The following is an 18759-nucleotide window of genomic DNA, read 5'->3' as shown; positions in this document are numbered from 1 at the left end:
CGCATGAAGGGGCAGGCAAATGACAACTCGGGAGGTCAACTACTTCTTACATAAGAGGAATGGTCCAGACGACATAAAACCGGTCAGACCACACCCCAAACTCAGAAATACAGGGGAGGTGGGACAGTATCGTGGTCGAGGAAGAGCTGGTTTTCGTTCAAACGGAGCTGGGTGAGGCCAATGTAATGAGAGCAACCGTAACAGCGGGACTCAAGACAAGAGCCGTGTGAAGTGTGTCAACTGTAGTGGGTATGGCCATTACGCAGCTGAGTACCGGAAACCAAAACATGGAAAGGAGCGTGATAAAGAAAAGCCACAGGAATCAAACTTGACAGCAGACGATAGATGATGAACCAACTTTACTGCCCTCAGAGTCTGGAGGTAAAGAGTCCAACATTGTGTTATTGAATGAAGAAAGTGTAATATCGGCACTGACGTCAAATTCTGAAGGTATTGCAAATTCGAAGCTGTGGTACTTAGATTGCGGGGCTAGTAACCATATGACTGGCCAGCATTCAAAGTTTATAAAGTTGGACACTAGTGTGACTGGCAAGGTAAAGTTTGGAGACACTACAAGAAAAATGTTTATAGACATCGGTTTTGGCCGATGTCTATGTTGTTTAGTAACCGATGTTGATGTCGGTGATGTCTATTCTAGACATCGGCCATAACCCATGTCTTTACTCGCTTAGACATCGTTTCTGGAAAACTACCTGATGTCCATGCATTATTTTTTTACAAAAAATGTTAGAAATAAATAATTTAATAAATAAATTACACCTATTACAACAGATTAAACATATAATGAGCTATGTTTTTTTCCACATAGACATCGATTTTTTTCATAAAGGTGATGTAAAATCAGATATTAAACATCGATTTATTTAGTAAAATGTGATGTCTTTATTGGCACTTAGACATCAATTTCATCCCAATTAAGGTGATGTCTATATTTCTTTTAGACTTGAACATGTCAGTCTTTGACATCAGTTTTTTAGGAAAAAATGATGTACATCAACTTCTTTGACATCAGTTTTTCTTCACTAAAAGTGATGTACAATTGCCTTTGAGACATCAGTATTTATATATTAAAGGTGATGTACAATTATTTTTTTGACATCAGTATTTATTCATTAAAATGGATGTCCAATCAATTTTTTGACATCAATATTTATTCATTAAAAGTATTTAAACAATGAACTAACTAAACACTTATATTCATCAACATAAATATCAAGATCTAGTTTTATTACAGAATCATTCAAAATCAAACTAAGAGTTATTGACCTTAAGCTACAATAGAAGGAATGGCGCTGTCTTAAGCTACAATTTGAGGTTATCAGATCATATACGAGGCTGAACTCCTGATGCTATAGAAGACCATTCTATAAATTTTTGTCTACCCCTAGCTTTTATTCCCTCTTCGAACATTTCCAATTTTTGACAGCCTCCCCGATCTCCTTTGGAGTCTTTACCTTGATCTTGCTCGACAAGGTTCGGCATGTCAAATCCACCAGACTCCTTATTTTCAAGTAGTTTACCGCCTGAAATCACCAAAGATGAAAATTTAGCCATAATGTACACTCTGTTATATTTGGTTCCTCATATATCTAGGCCAGTCTTAAGTAAAGTCTGGTACTAAGGTACAAGCTTTCAATTGATAATCAAATATTCTAAAACAATCACAAATAAATGACAAAATCATGAATCGTCTATCCATCAAACTCTTTTAGACCACAAAAGTATTATACTAGATGTGCAACTAAAACTCACATGTGCTAGTTAGCTTCAGCAAAATGCCCCAGGTCAGAGATGTGAAACTATATGCACTCATACAATTCTTGGCAGCCTTATTCTGTTAGGTAAGCCTGATATGACAAATGTGGCCCTCTGCTACTGCTACTAAAGGAAAAAGTGAAGCAGTGTGATACCACTCATTTTCAAAAATATCTTTATGAGATTGATTCTAGTCTATCACTCTTCCTCACTAATCACTGAGATACCTAAGCTCAATGTAACCAAACCATCACACCCTGCTCGATATTCACACCAATCAGTATTCAGTGCTACCTCCATTTCTCTAAGAATGTCCTCATTTCATGTTATTTCCTTCTTTATTTGGCCACACCATATCACCAAGCTACACACGATAGGGGCATGATTGCCTCATCAGGCAGGAAAAACAAGATGCAAATTGAAGAAAGTACAAGAGATGATTTAAAACAAAAATAATGAACTGTCCATGTTTTACTCTAATCTAATGATAGACACGCAGTAAAAGTCACTGAAAGAAATTCTTTTCCCTTTTCTTTCTCGCTTTGTTCCTCTTCTTTCATAATGTTTCTCAAATTAAAGTGTATTACCTGTGTCCTAAAAATTAAAATACAGGGAGTTGCTACATAAGACAAATTTACTGATAGGTTATCTCAAAAATTGTACAGTGATCCTAGTATTTGTAACATGAAATATGAAGCAAGTCAAACAACAGTCAGCATTTCTGCTAGGCAAAAAAAAGTCAGCATTTCTTATCAAATTCATATACTAATTGTCAACAATCTCACTAGTGTTAAATATGGTAGGTTTAAAATCAGAATAAACCCGTAGATACAGAGATATGAAACATTCCGGAATTAGCGAAGAGGCAACGGATGTAAAAATATGTGACATACCTGGGAGGGCTGCGTACATTCCTCATAAACTGCAAATGGCTGACTTTTAGGATGTTTAAAAGCTACGTTCCGATTTGCTTGATAGTTAGTGTAAGAACCTTGAGGTTAAGAACCTTACACAAGTAGGCAACAGCCTGTAAATTTCTATAAACTGTTGTCCATGCAATAACAGGCGCAGATCAAATCTAGCAAAAATAAGTACCGACCTGCTCAGTCAGGCAAAATTACAGCAAAGATAAGATTGAATTAAAAAAACAAAAAGGTATACTCATAATATTCTAGGTATTTCAGAAATATTTATCGATCCCAGTGAGTATATAGCAGCAAATGTCGGTAAGACCTACAACCAGGAAGTCGATACAAAATACATAAAACTCGAAAACTTTAATAATATCTATACATAGATTGCTCCAACTTAATCTGCTTATAATTCCAATTACTCGACAAACTTATAGTACCTTAATGAATTTCTGGCCATTTTAGTGGTAAACATATTTGAGCTCTTTGTCATCTAAAGCATTAGTACCACAAGCTCCAATACCGAGAGCATATAAAGTAACATCTCTAATCAAAAAGATAATTCTAATTAAACAACAAAAATGCTCAATTACGATAATAATACATGTAGATATAAAAAAAATGGATTTACCTCTCATCATAAGTGAACAATCTCTGTAATTGATCACAAACAAATCAAGAATTATATTGAATTGTAAGTGTTTAATTTAACACTTACCACAAAGAGTATGAGTGCAAAAGATTTTTTTTTTGAATTATTATATTAAATAACTCTAGTCCTTACCACAAAGAGTGTCCAATTATCAGCTTTGAAAGGCCTGTGAAACCACATTCTATACAAAAATATGTTGATTAAGCTTCAACTCCAAACTTAGAAAAGTTAAATTGAAGTTGTCACTGAACCTCAGTCTGTATTATACTTGTCAGAAATATTCCAGAGTGGAAACAACAGTGTGCATAACTAAGAGATCAAAGATTTGTCACTCATAATATTGTTGAAGAACTACTGCACTTACACGTGATTCAAACTAACAGATGATGTTTTCAAACCCTTTGTTCGATAAGGATTTAAATTTACTCGGAGAAACACCAGATCTGAAGTAAATGATGTTATATATCTGCAGTCATGTTACATATTTGTTAGATTTAGAAAAACATAAATTCAAATTAAAGTTAGGATACCTATTGGCTTATAACCAAGGTATGCAAAGCTTCGGCCTCAGGTGAGGTATTTAAATTTTTGCAATTGACCGTTTCTATACACACAAGGTATTTATAATTTTAAAAAATTATGCTTCTTGATAACTGGCCCTGTATGATATAACTAGGATCTCTAAATATAGAGAAGGCAGGAAACACAGTCCTTGAATAAATTAAATTTCCTGGATAAATTGGTCTTTTAATTTTGGATCAACTGCTTTTGATCACAACACTCATGTTCTTGGCTACATTATAGCTTTATACTCTATAAGATAATTTTAGTTGAGTGTATAAAAAATGGCAGCATCAGACACAATTAGTAATCATACTTCACAAATGTTAAGCTATAAGTTAAATGATAATAAAACACAAACAAAACAAAAACAAAAATCAAATATAAACATCTGTGACCTATTCAAATACTAATTAGTGCTTACTCTGTGTGAAAAACGCAGGACATAACAGACTTTGAAATCGATAGCCCCGGACAGAGATAGAGCACATATTCAAAATCGATCACGAATCAGCATCAGCTTATAGCTAAAGAAGACTTGGATAATTGCGACACAACAATCATTAACAAAATTCACGCAATTACATCACTAACTAATTAGCTTAGGTAACTGAAACAATTGTAATACAAGTTTAAATTACATTACATACAATCAATAATCTTCATATTCAATTGTCAGCAGGTTCAAGATATATAAAAACCCATAAAACACACTATAGATACAATTAATATAAAATCTACAGATCTAATCCAGGTAAGGTGTTAAAAGATCAGAACTTTTTATATAAAAGCATCAAACCAAGCATAAAAGAACACACAACTACAAAACAATTACTGAGAGAGAGAGAGATAATACATCGATGATTGTTGCTCAAGGTGGGAAGCCAAGAGTTCTTCTTGAGTTTGAGTAGTAACTTTGAGATACAATGATAACCCGACCACGAGGCAGTATAGAAAAGTAGAAGTATATAAATTAAGTTATGGGTTTTAATATTGTATTCTTTTCTGGAATCATGTACCAAGTAGCATTAGGAACAAATAGATCATTACTCAAGCATGAAGTGCAATTAGGGTTTAGAATTGAAATATCCCCAATTTAAAATTAAATGAAACTAAGAATTCGAGTTTTGTAGCTCACTTATATACCAATTCGAGTTTTATATCTTCGAACAAATTGAATAGACTTCCACTAGAATGAATCGGTTTATCGATAGTAGAACTTCGGACAAATTAAATCAAGTTGAACATCTGGGGGAACTTCTGAACCTTCCGTGAATGATTTAAGACTTTAGGTGGAGGGTGGAGGGTGGAGGGTGGAGGGAGGAGGGAGGGAGAGAGGGAGAGGGAGAGAGAGAGGTCGGGGTGGGGGTGAGACGAGAGAGAGAGAGTGAAAGTTTAATTATTAACTTAGTTTCTGAAAATGGGGGGAAGAATTGGTAAATGAGGGGGAACCTGAAAAAAATTTCGCTAAGGGGGAATAAAATTGAAAGAGCGCGCCCTGATTTTTTTTTTGGTAATTTTAGACAACAGTTATTAAATAACCGATGTCTTCAATTAACATAGATATCAGAAAAACACGGGATGATGTTATTGGTTCTTTTAAAATCAGTGGCAACATCAACTGATATCTAATGTATGATGTCTATTCAACTTTTTCTTGTAGTGAGATGGGTCGACAGTGGATATAGAAGGAAAAGGGTCGATTGCTTTTGAATGCAAGAATGGAGAAGAGGGGTTGTTACATGAGGTGTATTTCATTCCCACTTTGCTTAATAATATAATAAGTCTTGGACAGTTATCTGAAACAGGGAATAAGGTAATATTACAAGGAGAGCATTTGTGGGTTTATGAGCCAGGCGGGAGGTTACTCTTGAAGGTGAAACGATCATCAAACAGATTATATAAGGTGATGCTAGAAGATAAGACACTTATGTGTATGTTGTCTAAAGCAGAAGCAGAGACGTGGAAGTGGCATTCTAGGCTTGGACATGCAAATTTCTAAGCAATGAAACTTTTGTCAACCTAGGAGATGGCGTACGGGATGCCAAAACTGGTGCAACCAAAGGAGACATGTAAATGATGTCTGTTATCTAAACCGACGCATAACCCACTCCCTTCTCAATCGAGTTTTTCAGCAAAAGAGAGATTGGATCTCATCTACGCGAACTTGTGTGGACCAATCACACCACCCACACCGGATGGAAACAGGTATTTCTTCTTGCTGGTTGATGATTACAGTAGAGCAATGTGGGTCTATTTACTAAAATCCAAAGATGAGGCTTTGTGTGCATTTGCTAAGTTTAAGTCGCTCGTTGAAAATGAGGCTAACAAGACTATTAAAGTGTTAAGAACTGATTGTTAGTGTAGGTGCCCTGGAGGCAATACATTATTCTTTTATAATCTTTATATCAGTTGATCATTCAATAAATGTATTTATTATGACCTTAATTACTACGATATTTTGTTAGTATAATAAATGTCCTTAGAATCATGATACAAATTGTATAGTTTAAGTACATGACTTGAACTTGAGATTATATAATATATCATATTCTTAAAGGGCCCTAGTCGAGTATTATTATATAGGACAATAATAATACATAGATAGACTAGTATGTTGTTTGACAAGATAACCACATATCATTGGTTATAAGTATGAGGATACTAAAGTCAATACATAGGTACATGTGAGAGTACATGGTACTGGACAGACCCACAGTGAGATTCTTCATGTTTAATAAAGTCATAAGAAAGACTCACAGTGATAATGGTGTAACGATCCTTTGACTTGAAATCATTATATTTCTATACGAGGATTAATATACTTTGACTACATTAAAAGTTACTTTTGATCGAGTGATGATAAAAGTGAAAATCGGGTATATCATGAGTCGTATGAGAAATATGAATGATAGATAAAGGATTTAACCCTCCTATAATTAGGAGAGATATTATTGGCCTCTTGATTGAGTGAGATTATAAAAGCATGGCCATGCTCAAATAATGATTTGTCTCGATAATCTACTCATGGATCAAGTAAACCCGGATTAAATGTTGAAGAGGATGACTAAATACATGCCTCGAGTTTAATCTATAATATGTATGGTTAAAGGGATTATATTACACGAAAAACATTAATCACGAAAGGTTTTATCTAATCACAATTTAATTATTGTCTAATTGGGTTACAATGATGTATTACTAGATACCGCTCATTGTTTATAATTTTATTAGAAAATAAAATTATTGCCAATTAAATAATAGCCTATAGGGTCGCACAAATAGAGCACTTAATGGAATAGTTAATTTAAATTATGGATTAAAATTAATTGATGATTATTTGAATTTTATTATAATTAAGTAAGACTTAATTGAGATAATATAAATTTGAATTAAAAGGAATGTTTTTTGCCCATAATAATTAAGTATGACTTAGTTATTAATTAAATAATAGAGATTCATTTTTATTATTTAATCCAATATCTACTAGGGTTGGGCTTTGCTATTATGGGCCTTTTTAATCAGCCATTATAAATACATAATGATAGGTTAAAGAGGCTTGTACGTTTTTGAGAAAACCCTAGCAGCAAAGAGAGGCAGAGGCAATTCGGATCGTCAAGAAGGAGGCTAGTACATCCATTCCGTAGTCAAGTTCGTGAGACGTTCTTTAAGGTGCTCGTGTGGATACCATAGAGGTGTTTCTCCGAGAGGTAGACACAAAGCGTGATAGCTAGGATCTCCGTTGAGTTTGTGAAAGTTAAGCTCTTGAAAGGTATGATTCGTTATCTCCATAATCTGCCCATAATTATACATGGATCCTGTTTTTGGGTTTTGAAATTTTTGTTTTATTTACATTTATCCGCTGCATTTTATGCCTTCGAAACCCAACAATGGTATCAGAGCTACGTGTATAAGGGGCTGATTTGGTTACGTGTTTACTGTATTTTTACAAGTATGCGTGTGTGATGGGTCTGCCATGATAAAAGTTATGTTATATGAGTCTGCCATGATAACAGTTATGTTATATGAATGATATGATGAATCTGTTAATGATCTATATGATGATACTAGTATGTTTAAGACATGCCATAACTCATATGTATGCGATCTCTTAAAATATGTATACTGATACATGTTTTTGGTAACTGGGATATGGATCGTGTGTATACTGATACATGCTTCTGGAATAGTATTCTAATACATGTTTCGCTAGTATTCTGATACTTGATTTTGCAAAAATTTCCGCCATCGGGGGGCTCGCTGCTTAGGGTTTCGTTTTTAATTTGTGCTTATGACATATGCTTTACTTATTTATTATTCTTGATTGGATCATGATAAGTGATAAATAGTATGTCATCTTTATATGATCTATCATGTTCTTTAATGGTTACTTGAGCATGGTGCATAGTTATGGCCCTAAGACCTTAGTTTTAATGGTTTATTCTTTTGGTTTGTAATAAATACGACTTGCATGTCATTTTCTATTTGTAGTTGTTTTATCTCGAATGTAACTCGAGTTCTTTTGTAAGTTCATTAGTATAATTCTTAATGTAACATCCAAGAAGGACAAGGGAAAGATGAGGCATCCTATGGAGGCCAAGGAGATAATGGAAGTAATAGAGAAGACATATGTAATAGTTATTTTTACACCATAGACTGACCTTGATCTTTTCATTAGCCTGAAAAGATCACATAGGATTGGGCCATAACTATTGCACGTTTACTTTACGCATTTTTCATATGATGTATAAATAGTATGTGTAGAGTAGAAAATGCATGTTTTAATTAGATTAATGATGCATGTATGTATTAGATACATCACCCATGTCATGCCTTTAAATAAGAAAAAATCTGTAACGACTAAAGATTTAAAATTAACAAACGATCATGAGATTCTTGTGTTTATGAAACACGGAATAAAATACGAATTTTCTTTATTTCTGACATGGGGCGATTTTGTCAACAACGGGTTCATAGAACTTGTAAGGCTGTGGGTTTTAAGTGAGACCGATGTGACTCCTCCACTACCTGGAAATCAAACCATTAACGAGTATTGATTTGAAGTATTTTATTCAAGGAAAAATTGGGAATCTCTTTATGATGGGATCATGATCGTTCTAAATTAAAAATCCCTAAGTAAAAATATTAAGTTTTAATCAGATGCTTTCCAATGAATGAACACTCATTAAATCCTAGATCGATAAGGGGAAGGGCTGTCAGTGGCAGGGGACTCCTATCTATCATGGTGAAATGCGACGAATATAAACGGTTATATTTGGACGTTGTATCATTGGGTCTAACTTAACTGAGTCATCATAATAAGGTGAATATAAACGGTTATATTCAACTATTATGAACTTTGAAGCATAGAGTTTGGTTAAAAATCTATTAGATAGATAAGATCAATTGTTGTTCACCAAATTATCCAAGAATTATATATGATATAATTGACAATTGTTGTCTACCTAAATAATCATGTTTTAAGGATACCGGTGGTTGACTTAGAACATGACGAAATATGGATCTTGGCTCACTAGAAAGATTTATGGGATATACTTTCCGAATTAATAGTTAGGGCTATTAATTTGATAAAAAAAATAGTGGGAGATATATTATGAATATATCATAATCATATGAACATAAAATTTTAACTCAGACAATCTAATGTTTATTTTGCACTTTTATTATTGTAGATACTGAGTATTGGCAAACAACACAAACACAATATCCGTATGTTCAGTCCTTGAGAAAGACAAGCTGACAGGAGGAAATAACTTCCTAGACTGGTAGAGGAATTTGAGGATTGTCCTCAGGCAGGAGTGCAAGCTTCATGTCATTGATATTCCTCCTCCAGGCCCCCTTCCTGAGGGTGCCACTGCTGATGAATGAGCAGCACGCACAAGGGATGAGAATGATGCAAATGATGTTGCATGTCTTATGTTGGCAACTACGAGTGCTGAGCTTCAAAGACAGCATATGCATATGGATGCATATACTATCAATGAGCACTTGCAAAGCATGTTTGCAAGCCAAACTCATCAAGAAAGGTTCAACACGAGTAAGTCACTTTTTAATTGCAAACAAGGGTCGAGTGAACCAGTTGGCCCACATGTTCTAAAGATGATTGGTTATATTGACTACCTTGAAACTTTGGGTTTCCTGATTGGTCCAGAAACTGGTATTGACCTAATCATGAATTCTTTGAACAACAAATTCACTCAGTTTTTTGTGAACTACAATATGAATGAATTTGACAAAACACCTATTGAATTGTTGCATATGTTGAGAAATATGAGACCAACATAAAGACAGCTGAACCTGCTCCCATACTGATGGTGGGATATAAAGGTAAGGCAAAGGGAAGGGTAAATGGAAGGGTAAGAAGAAGATTGGATCTGATTCTACACCCAAGCCAAAGTCAGGTCCCAAACAGGCTTTAAAGCCTAAAGGTGGTGTGGCCAAGGGTGAATGTCACTACTGTAAGACAGATGGTCACTGGAAGAGAAACTGTCCAATTTACTTGGAGGATCTGAAGAAAAAGAAAGCAGTTCAGATTTCTGGATCAGGTATTTATGTTATAGAAGTCAATTTGTCTATTTCTACATCTTGGGTATTTGATACTGGATGTGCTTCTCACATTTGTATAAATGTACAGGGCCTGCAGAGAAGTAGAACTTTGGCTAAGGGAGAAGTGGACCTAAGAGTAGGCAATGGAGCAAAAGTTGCTGCTTTAGCTATAGGGACTTATTATTTATCTATGCCCTCTGGGCTTGTTTGAGAACTAGAAGACTGTTTTTACGTGCCTGCGATTCGCAGAAACATTATTTCTATTTCTTGTTTGGACAAGAAAGGTTTTTTGTTTACAATAAAGAACAACAGTTGCTCTTTTGCTTTGAATGATTTAACCTATAGTGTTGCGCATTTATTTAATGGTTTATATGTTCTTGATTTAGATAACCCTGTCTGTAATATAGAAAACAAATGACTTAAAATGAATAACTCAAATCAAACATACCTCTGGCATTATCGTCTAGGCCACATAAATGAGAAACGCATATCCAAATTACATAAGGATGGATACTTGGATAAGTTTGATTTTGAATCATACCAAGAATGCGAATCTTGTTTGCTTGGTAAGATGACTAAAGCCCTTTTCACTGGTAAGGGTCAAAGGGCCACTAAACGTCTGGAGCTAATACATAGTGATGTATGTGGCCCAATGCGTGTAATGGCTAGAGGAGGCTACTACTACTTCATAACATTTACTGATGATTTCAGTAGATATGGATATGTATATCTTATGAAAAACAAATCCGATTCTTTTGAAAAATTTAAAGAATACAAGGTTGAAGTAGAAAAGCAAATTGGTGGAGATGCAAGTATTAAGATCTTACGATCCGATCGCGGGGGTGAATACTTAAGCACCGAATTTAGAGAGTATTTGAAAGAGTGTGGTATTGTATCACAACTCACTCCGCCAGGAACACCTCAATGGAATGGAGTTTCAGAGAGGAGGAATCACACCTTGTTGGACATGGTGCGATTGATGATGAGTCATGCAGATCTTCCAATTAGTTTCTGGGGTTACGCTCTAGAAACAGCGGCTTTCACACTTAACCGTGTTCCTACTAAAAAGGTTCAAAAGACTCCATATGAGATATGGAAGGAGAAATGGTCAGGCATGAACTTTATGAAAGTTTGAGGATGTAAGGCGTTTGTGAAACGTCAAGAATCTGACAAGCTTGGACCTAAATCCGAAGAGTGCATTTTTGTAGGATACCCTAATGAAACAAAGGCATATTATTTTTATAGTCCTTCTGAGAAGAAAGTGTTTATTGCTCGAGATGCTGTCTTCATGGAAAGAGATTTTGTTTCCAAAAGAAACAGTGGGAGAACTATAGATCTCGATGAAGATCGAGAACCGCAAAATAGCATTGAACCTGAAGTGGAACAAGAGCAGAATAATGATAATGCTCAACAAACACAGGTTGTTCATAGATCTGGTAGATTTCTCCATGAGCCAGATAGATATGGATTTCTCATGACTCAGTGTGGTGATTTGATGCTCATAGATGAAGATGAGCTTCTCACATACCAAGATGCTATGAACAGTCCAGACTCTAAGAGATGGCTTGAAGCCATGAAATCCGAGATAGATTCCATGTATGAAAACCAAGTATGGACTTTGGTTGATCCACCTGAAGGGGTAAAACCTATAGGGTGCAAATGGGTTTTTAAGAAGAAAAAAGGCATGGATGGAAATGTTCAAACCTATAAAGCTAGGTTGGTTGCAAAAGGTTTCAAACAAATTCATGGTATTGACTATGATGAAACTTTCTCACAAGTGGATATGGTCAAGTCTATAAGGATTTTACTTGCCATTGCAGCATTCCATGATTAGGAAATCTGGCAAATGGATATCAAAATAGCCTTCCTTAATGGAAGCCTTGAAGAGGATGTATACATGACACAACCTGAGGGTTTTTTCAATCCTAGGAATGCTGGCAAGGTATGTAAATTGCGTCGATCCATTTATGGATTGAAGCAATCCTCTAGGAGATGGAATATCCGTTTTGATGAAATAGTCACAGAGTATGGCTTTGTTCAAAATGAAGATGAACCGTGTGTTTACAAGAAGGTTAGTGGGAGCTATGTGGCATTCATAGTACTATATGTTGATGATATACTACTAATGGGGAATGACATACCTTCTCTAAAGGCTGTTAAGACTTGGTTAGGGAGCAATTTCTCCATTAAAGAATGAGGAGAGGCATCCTACATTCTAGGAATGAGGATCTATAGAGAAAGATCTAGAAGGATGATCGGTCTAAGTCAGAGCACATACAATGATAAGGTTTTGCATCGTTTTGGAATGCAAAAGGGGATATGTCCCCGTGTCTCAAGGGATAACGATCTCCAAGGACCAGTGTCCGAAATCATTGGATGAGAAGACCACATGAATAAAGTTCCTTATGCTTCAGCAATTGGATCTATCATGTATGTAATGGTATGTACTCGCCCAGATGTCTCGTATGCTTTGAGCATGACGAGCAAATACCAGTCTAATCCGGGTGAAGGTCACTGGACGGAAGTTAAGAATATTCTTAAGTACCTGAAAAGAACTAAAGATTTATTCTTGGTGTATGAAGGAGAAGAGAAACTCGTTGTAAGAGGTTACACTGATGGAAGTTTCCAAACAGACAGAGATGATACTGTATCACAGTCTGGTTTTGTGTTTTGTCTAAACGGAGGTGCTGTACGCTGGAAGAGTTCAAAGCAAGAAACAGTAGATAATTCTACAATGGAGGCTGAGTACATTGCAGCTTGTGAAGCAGCTAAGGAGGCTGTTTGGATTCGAAAGTTCATTTCTGATTTGGGAGTGGTTCCATCGATCGCAGATCCCATTGATCTATACTGCGATAATAATGGAGCCATTACACAGGCTAAAGAACATAGATCACACTCCCGGGCTAAACATATACTCTGGAGATTTCACTTTATTCGAGAGATTAATGAAAGAGGTGATATACATATATGTAAAGTGCACACAAATGATAACATTGCAGACCCACTGACCAAAGGCTTGTTGCAGCAGAAGCACGATGGTCACACTAGTTCCATTGGTATTAGATATATGGGTGATTGGCTCTAGTGCAAGTGGGAGATTGTTAGTGTAGGTGCCCTGCAGGCAATAAATTATTCTTTTATAATCTTTATGTCAGTTGATCATTCAATAAATGTATTTATTATGACCTTAATTACTGTGATATTTTGTTAGCATAATAAATGTCCTTAGAATCATGATACAAATTGTATAGTTTAAGTACATGACTTGAACTTGAGATTATATAATATATCATATTCTTAAAGGTCCCTAGTCGAGTATTATTATATAGGACAATAATAATACATAGATAGACTAGTAAGTTTTTTGACAAGATAACCACATCTCATTGGTTATAAGTATGGGGATACTAAAGTCAACGCATAGGTACATGTGAGAGTACATGGTACTGGAAAGACCCACAGTGAGATTCTTCATGTTTAATAAAGTTATAAGAAAGACTCACAGTGATAATGGTGTAACGATCTTTTGACTTGAAATCATTATATTTCTATACGAGGATTAATATACTTTGACTACATTAAAAGTTACTTTTGATCGAGTGATGATAAAAGTGGACATCGGGTATATCATGAGTCGTATGAGAAATATGAATGATAGATAAAGGATTTAACCCTCCTATAATTAGGAGAGATATTATTGGCTTCTTGATTGAGTGAGATTATAAAAGCATGGCCATGCTCGAATAATGATTTGTCTCGATAATCTACTCATGGATCAAGTAAACCCGGATTAAATGTTGAAGAGGATGACTAAATATATGCCTCGAGTTTAATCTATAATATGTATGGTTAAAGGGATTATATTACACGAAAAACATTAATCACGAAAGGTTTTATCTAATCACGATTTAATTATTGTTTAATTGGGTAACAATGATGTATTACTAGATACCGCTCATTGTTTATAATTTTATTAGAGAATAAAATTATTGCCAATTAAATAATAGCCTATAGGGTCGCACAAATAAAGCACTTAATGGAATAGTTAATTTAAATTATGGATTAAAATTAATTGATAATTATTTTAATTTTATTATAATTAAGTAAGACTTAATTGAGATAATATAAATTTGAATTTAAAGGAATGTTTTTTGCCCATAATAATTAAGTATGATTTAGTTATTAATTAAATAATAGAAATTCGTTTTTATTATTTAATCCAATACCTACTAGGGCTGGGCTTTGCTATTATGGGCCTTTTTAATCAGCCATTATAAATACATAATGATAGGTTAAAGAGGCTTGTACGTTTTTGAGAAAACCCTAGCAGCAAAGAGAGGCAGAGGCAATTCAGATCGTCAAGAAGGAGGCTAGTACATCCATTCCGTAGTCAAGTTCGTGAGACGTTCTTGAAGGTACTCGTGTGGATACCATAGAGGTGTTTCTCCGAGAGGTAGACACAAAGCGTGATAGCTAGGATCTCCGTTAAGTTCGTGAAAGTTAAGCTCTTGAAAGGTATGATTCGTTATCTCCATAATCTGCCCATAATTATACATGGATCCTGTTTTTGGGTTTCGAAACTTTTTGTTTTATTTACGTTTATCCGCTGCGTTTTATGCCTTCGAAACCCAACACTGATCGGGGTGGTGAGTTAACCTCAAAAGATTTTGAGGACTTTTGTAATGGTGTAGGTATAGTGAGACATCTAACAGCACCATATTGCGCACAGCAAAATGGTGTCATACAACGGCGAAATCGCACCATAGTTGCAATGACAAGGAGTCTGTTGAAAGACAAGGAGATGCCTCAAATATATTGGGGAGAGGCAGTTATACATGCGGTTTATATCTTGAATAGACTGCCTACACGAGCACTGGATGGCGAAACTCCATATGAAGCCTGGACAGGCAAGAAACCTCACTTGGATCATATTGGTGTGTTTGGCTGTGTTGCTCATATGAAGATCCCAAAGGTGCATACTCGAAAACTTGATGATCAGAACAAGATGGTGGTTTATCTAGGAAAGGAGACCAGCACAAAGGCGCATCGCCTGTACGATCCAAAAAATTGACAGCTTCATGTAAGTAGAGATGTAAAATTTGAATAAAATAGGGCTTGGCACTGGGTGACAAATACGGGAGGAAAAGGCGAAACACAAAACTCGTTTGTAGTTGTTGGTGCTCAAGCTACACAGTATAACCAATAAGAGATGGGTGAATCCAGTGTGGTGACACCCATGCAAACAAATGAATCGACAGACACTGAAAGTGAAGGTAGCTGGACTCCAGGGTCAACCACGGCTGATTATACCTCTAGTGTAGCAACAGGGACTACAACAGGCACTGTATCGAGCGAGAGTAGTCAGCCACATAAGTTCAAACTTCTGGCAGATATATATATAATGAAACAGATGAAATAGAGCTGATGGATGAGTTGATGTACGATGGTGTTGATGAACCAGCTACGTATAAACAAGCAGAGAACGATAAAGCTTGGAAAGCGGCAATGCAGGCTGAAATAGACGCCATAGAAAAAAACAAGACATGGATTCTAACAGAATTACCAGAAGGGAGGAAATTAATACAACTAAAGTGGGTATACAAGCTGAAAAAGGACACAGAAGGCAATGTAGTAAAATACAAGGCTCGATTAGTTGTAAAAGGGTACGTTTAGAAAAAAGGTATTGATTTTGAGGAGGTTTTTTCACCGGTCACCAGGCTAGAAACAATACGGTTGTTATTGGCTTTAGCAGCAAAGCAAGGTTGGGAGGTCCATCACATGGACTTAAAGTCCGCATTTTTAAATGGAGAACTACTCGAGGAAGTATATGTAGTTCAACCAGAAGGTTTTTATGAAAGAAAAGAAGGAGAAAATGGTTTACAAGCTTAAAAAGGCTTTATGTGGGTTACGTCAGGCGCCACGTGCCTGGTATACAAGGTTGAACACGTATTTGAAGGAGTTCGGTTTTTCAAAATGCTCTTACGAGCATGCTATATATACCGGATGCGAAGGAGATGAGTCCTTGATAATTGGGGTCTATGTGGATGATTTAATTATAACAGGGACAAGTATTGAAAGCATCAACCGGTTCAAGAAGCAGATGAACAGCGAGTTTGAGATGACAAACTTGGGTAAGCTATCTTACTATCTCGGTATAGAGGTAAACCAAGGAAGGGAGTTCACTCATCTAAGGCAAACTGCATACGCCAAGAAGATGCTTGAAAAGGCTGGTATGCGAGACTGCAAGTCAGTTAGGTATCTCATGGAAACAAAAATCATGCTGCATAAGGATGAAACTGGTACGCCTGTGGATGCAATACTGTTCAGGAGTATAATTAGAGGCTTGTGATACCTGGTGCACACTCGCCCAGATCTCGCGTATTCGGTTGGAGTTGTAAGTCGTTATATGGAAAAACCGACTATCCTATATTTTAATGTTGTGAAAAGGATTTTAAGATATGATCAGGGTACACTCGAGTGTGGTTTGACATATGCACAAGGCATGAGAAATTACATATTAGTTGGTTATGCATATCACGACTTAGATGGTAGCTTGGATGATAGACGTAGCACTGGAGGAATGACATTTTACTTAAATGAGAATCTCATAACTTGGGTGTCTCAAAAGCAAAGATGTATGGCGTTATCCTCGTGTGAAGCTAAGTTTATGGCAGCTACGACAGCTACATGTCAGGGCATATGGTTGAAGAACTTGTTGAGGTAGATAATAGATGTGTGCTCTGGGCCAGTTACTATATATGTGGATAACAAGTCAGCAATAGATTTAACGAAGAATCCGGTCTTTCATTGCAGAAGCAAGCACATAGATGTGCGATATCACTTCATACGAGATTGTGTGGAACGTGGAGAGATTTTTATGAAGTACATACACACTAACGATCAGAAGGCTGATATTCTGACAAAGCCAATGTCATCTGCAAAGTTCGAGGAAATGCGTAGGTTGCTGGGTGTGAAGAACCTTGGCAAAACAGTTTAGATCAAGGGAGAGATTGTTGGATTTATTTGTTTAATCTAAACTATTTTTAAATAAAATGTTTTTATTAGAATTGGTTGCAGTTGTAGTATGTGGCTGAGTCCACGTAGGTGATGAGAGTTTTTAGGATGTAGTGGAATTAGTGGTAGCGTTTGAAGTAGTCCAGGATAGCAATTAGTTTGTTCCTGTTTTATTGGCACCACCTCTTCTGTGTATGCCTTATTTTTATGTATGTATTGGTTACTGTTTTGATTAATGAGAAGTACTCCATTCTCTCACAAACAAATCTATACACTCACACACGATTTCATATCAAAAGAAATCAACTATAAATAATTTTTTAACACTGTAAGAGTCAATCTTTCAAGGAGGACAAACAAGGCTCACTTTTAAGAAAAGATTCAAGAGTTAAAATTCTTGATAATAACTATACTAATTTATTACAACACTATGTATATATTAACATGATTTACTTAAAGTTATTATTGTTTTCTTTCTTCACATTCATTGGTGTAATAGTGATTTGGGATTTGGGTCTTAATTTGGCAGCATCAACTCTGTAAGAAGTGGCTAGCAACCATTGGGGCTAATCATTTCCCCTTTGTCCTTCAAGCCTCATGTGTCATAATCTTCAAAACCTATTAGTAGGATCCAATTTCATGAGCATGGCTGGTTTGTTGTAACAAAGGTGGAAAACACTTGTCCAATTAAATTTGGGATGTAACCGTTACCAAAAAAAATATTTAATATTTTTCATCAATTTATTAAATTGTAAAAAATACCTATCATATACTGCCAATCCTTAATATTGTGGAGCATTTTCTTCATTGTTTTCACTGCAAATACAAACACAAATATATTATGTAAAGATTTTGGAATAAAATATTCACCATTATATTAAAAAGATAAGAAATAGAGGTTAATATTGAAGAAGAAGGTTATCAACTAATTTTTTCTATCCACCTACCAAAAAGTCAATCCAAAATTAATAGACCGATAATGTAATTTGGTTCAAAGAACAAACATTAATATAATTAATAATTTTTCTAATACTTAATTTGATTTTTTCTATCTCTTGGCTTGTAATTAATTGGTAAAAATGTGGTAGAATGAAAGAAAAAAATCAAGAATAACATTTTTTGTGAGAACAATCACATCCACTTTCTTTATGTCCATTGTCCATTACAAATAATAACTACCAAATAATTGTATCTAAATTGTCCGATCTCCTTTTTATTGTCCATTATAAACTAACAACTACCAAATAATTCTATCCAAATTGTCAGATCTCCTTTTTA

General features: G+C 35.4%; 1 protein-coding gene across 1 annotated transcript; it reads left to right on the top strand.

Annotated features, from left to right (window-relative positions):
- Nucleotides 1-16873: 16873 nt before the first annotated feature.
- LOC141666240 (secreted RxLR effector protein 161-like) lies at nt 16874-17464 on the top strand. Its single transcript, XM_074472234.1, has 2 exons — nt 16874-17187; nt 17281-17464. The coding sequence occupies exons 1-2, from the start codon at nt 16874-16876 to the stop codon at nt 17462-17464; spliced, it is 498 nt and encodes a 165-aa protein (XP_074328335.1).
- Nucleotides 17465-18759: the final 1295 nt, after the last annotated feature.

The sequence above is a fragment of the Apium graveolens genome, chromosome 6 (genome assembly GCF_009905375.1).
Source record: "Apium graveolens cultivar Ventura chromosome 6, ASM990537v1, whole genome shotgun sequence".
NCBI lineage: Eukaryota > Viridiplantae > Streptophyta > Magnoliopsida > Apiales > Apiaceae > Apium > Apium graveolens.
The sequence above is the reverse complement of the archived record's forward strand: the minus strand, read 5'-3'. Positions and strand labels throughout refer to the sequence as shown.